General features: G+C 41.5%; 1 protein-coding gene across 1 annotated transcript in view; it reads left to right on the top strand.

Moving 5' to 3' along the window:
- Positions 1-1,067, top strand: part of LOC110112353 (protein IQ-DOMAIN 1) — a gene marked incomplete in the record, with an annotated part of 3,066 nt that extends 1,999 nt beyond the window's left edge. Inside the window, 1 exon segment of the mRNA XM_028695647.1 lies at positions 423-1,067. Coding sequence (XP_028551480.1) covers positions 423-875 — 453 coding nt within the window.
- Positions 1,068-2,912: the final 1,845 nt, after the last annotated feature.

The following is a 2,912-nucleotide window of genomic DNA, read 5'->3' as shown; positions in this document are numbered from 1 at the left end:
TATCGCCGCGTATTTTCTAGTCCGCAACAATACTATATAAACAAATAACTTACGAGCTAATGAGATGACCTAGGCTAATTCAAATCTTACTTGTTGGTTCATTAAGTTTAACTCGTGAGTTTTTTATTGAGCCAAATTCGAGCCATCTTGACTCAATCGCACCATAATTTTGCGCTTAATAATTTCTCGAGAGCTGCACTGTCAAACCGGCAATTTTTTTTAATGATAATAATTAATTCGTAATATGTGATTCAACTTATAATAATTTAGAGAAAAAAATATTCTTAGACGGCCACTGTCATTTTACATGAGCGGTCAGTTCCATCTCTATACAATATTTTGTTCTTTCTGTCAGGCATTTCTCGTATACTTTTATTGAATTCTGACGCAATTTATGTCCACCTGCAAATGACCTCGCATAACAGCCGCAGTGGCAGCCGGAGAAGCCGCAATGGGGTTGGAATTGGATGGAGCGCTGGATGGCAACCCAGCAATGGCAGCAGCAGCAGCACCAGCATATGCGCCCAACTGATCCCGAGGCATCCATCGCCACCGCAACAAGCACCGAAGATCTCTCCGAGAAGATGGTCGAGATGGACACTGCTCGAAGCCATCCAAAAGAAGAGATCAACGCAAGGGCTGCTCGCCCTCCCAGCTACATGGCAGCCACGCAGTCGGCCAGAGCCAAGGCCCGGACGCAGGCGGGGAGGCTACAGCGGAGGGAGCCGGCGATGGGCGGAGGAGCAGTGGAGGGCGGTGGGATTCGGGTGCAGGGAGGGCGCAACGGAGGGTATAGTCCGGAGTGGAGCGTGGGAAGCGGAGAGCGGACGCCGCCGCCGTTGGGAGGGCGGGGAAGAAAGGTTGTGTACGGGTGATGTGCGGCGTCGGTGGAACGGAGAGATGGAAATGTAGCTATGTCTGTTGATTATTTCTGTTTTATTGATTGTAATGAGGACACGAAATTGGGGGTTTGTATTTTGTTTATTTTAGGGTTGTGTAGTATGCATAACTTAGATAATTATTTATGGAAAATAATTTGGTGTTTAAGCTTAGGTGGAATTTAGTTATTTTGGATTATTGGGAACATTTTTTTTTTCCTCGAACCAAATTTTATTCCAAACAAGATAAGGGAAATACAACAAAGACCCAAAAACAGCCGAAGACAAATTACATCAGATAACGAAAAATGTAAGCAAACTCAACAAAACAAATAATCAAAGATGTAGGGAAAGGAGCCAAATGCAGACTCAGGAAATGGTGAGCTCCCTGCAACCACCTTGCAGTCAGGCACAGACCATCCATTGATAACAACCACCCATAAACACATCATCATCCAACAACCCACACAGACAACCACCAAGCAGAAGGTCTTACCACCAAGGTTGTCGACCAGCCCGGGCCAAAAAAGGTGATAAGCAGGGAGCCACCTCATCATCATCCAAATCGTCAAGAAAGCCAGGGGATAACCCAAAGACTATTTCTTCTTAGACTTACTTTTATATTTTTTGCCTTCGCCATTGAGTACTACTTGATCAACACCCCACCCCACCATGAAACTATACATATCATCATTTACATGGTCACCAAAATCATATATCACCCTCCCCCCACAAGGTGTGGAAAGGGATTCGTCCATATCCAACCGATCAGATTAATCCAAAATAGAGCTTTTCAAAGATTGGGCCAGGTGGGCTTTCAAATTTGTGTTAGACATAACTGAAATAGGAATCTCAACATACTCCGTAATTCCCTTTGAGACATTCACAATAGGAGACAAATCAGACTCAACATCAACCAGAGGCACGAAAACTCCGACATTACCCAGCTCAGCCAAGGTTTCACAACCCCCAGCAACTAAAGAAAATGAATTATCACCCGACTCCACAACATCAGCACAACTAGGCTAGCTATAAGGTTAATGCAACAATAATTAGCATTCATGGAACCTTTAACACCCTCTACACTAGCTATATTAGTGCAACTAATAGATAAAGGCTCACATCCTCCCAATAAAAACAGAAGCAATGGGGTAACAACATCCCCTCCAACAGAGGGACCCAGATCCTACTCTAAATCCTTGGAAACAAAAGAGCCATCATTAACCAAAACTTTATTTTCGTCAACTACATCAATAGACCCACGCTCAAGAACCAAATCGTTGGTAACATAAGGAACCATATTATCCAAATCCAGAGTTAAATCAATGACACCAGCAGCCGATACAATAGGGCCAATAGAAGTCAAAACCATATGTAAACCATTAACAACGACTTGAACAACATTATAATTCACAGGTAAAACATTATCATTATTGGTCTACTCAGAAACAATAGGATTAATATCACCCACATTATCCGAAACCAAATGGGGATGATGTATATGACATTCAGGTTTCGAGTGCCCCAAAGATTTGCAATGAGAACAATAATAGAGAAAAGGCTCCATAACAACCTTGTGTGTGGTGTTATTCAAATTGGGGTTTTGAATGTGCATAAAATAGCTTTAATGTTTTATCGATTACTAACTGTGAATGATGGAAATTACTTGGGCAAGGATTAGTTGATATGTGAATTTAGGTTCTATCTGATAAGTAGAAAGTATCTCATATACTACCATAGTCACCGACTATACATCCTTTTGCCATCAGCTATACTAGATTAAGCTACACTATTAAACTCTAACTGAATCTTATCTCACCATCCATAGCTTTCTTAGTTGTATATAAACAGTGTAAATGCTACAGAAAAATGCAAGGAATGAAACTACATTCCGCCCCACAACTTCTTCTATATCTGTGATTTCTTCTCTTCTATTCTCTTCTTTTGGCTCTCTGTTTTCTTCTTATTTCCATTACAATTTCAGCTAAAGAAAGTTATCACTATCCGACTCACTGAAAAAGAGGATAAATGATT

Source organism: Dendrobium catenatum, unplaced genomic scaffold, assembly GCF_001605985.2.
Source record: "Dendrobium catenatum unplaced genomic scaffold, ASM160598v2 fragScaff_scaffold_665, whole genome shotgun sequence".
NCBI classification, from domain to species: domain Eukaryota; kingdom Viridiplantae; phylum Streptophyta; class Magnoliopsida; order Asparagales; family Orchidaceae; genus Dendrobium; species Dendrobium catenatum.
The sequence above is the reverse complement of the archived record's forward strand: the minus strand, read 5'-3'. Positions and strand labels throughout refer to the sequence as shown.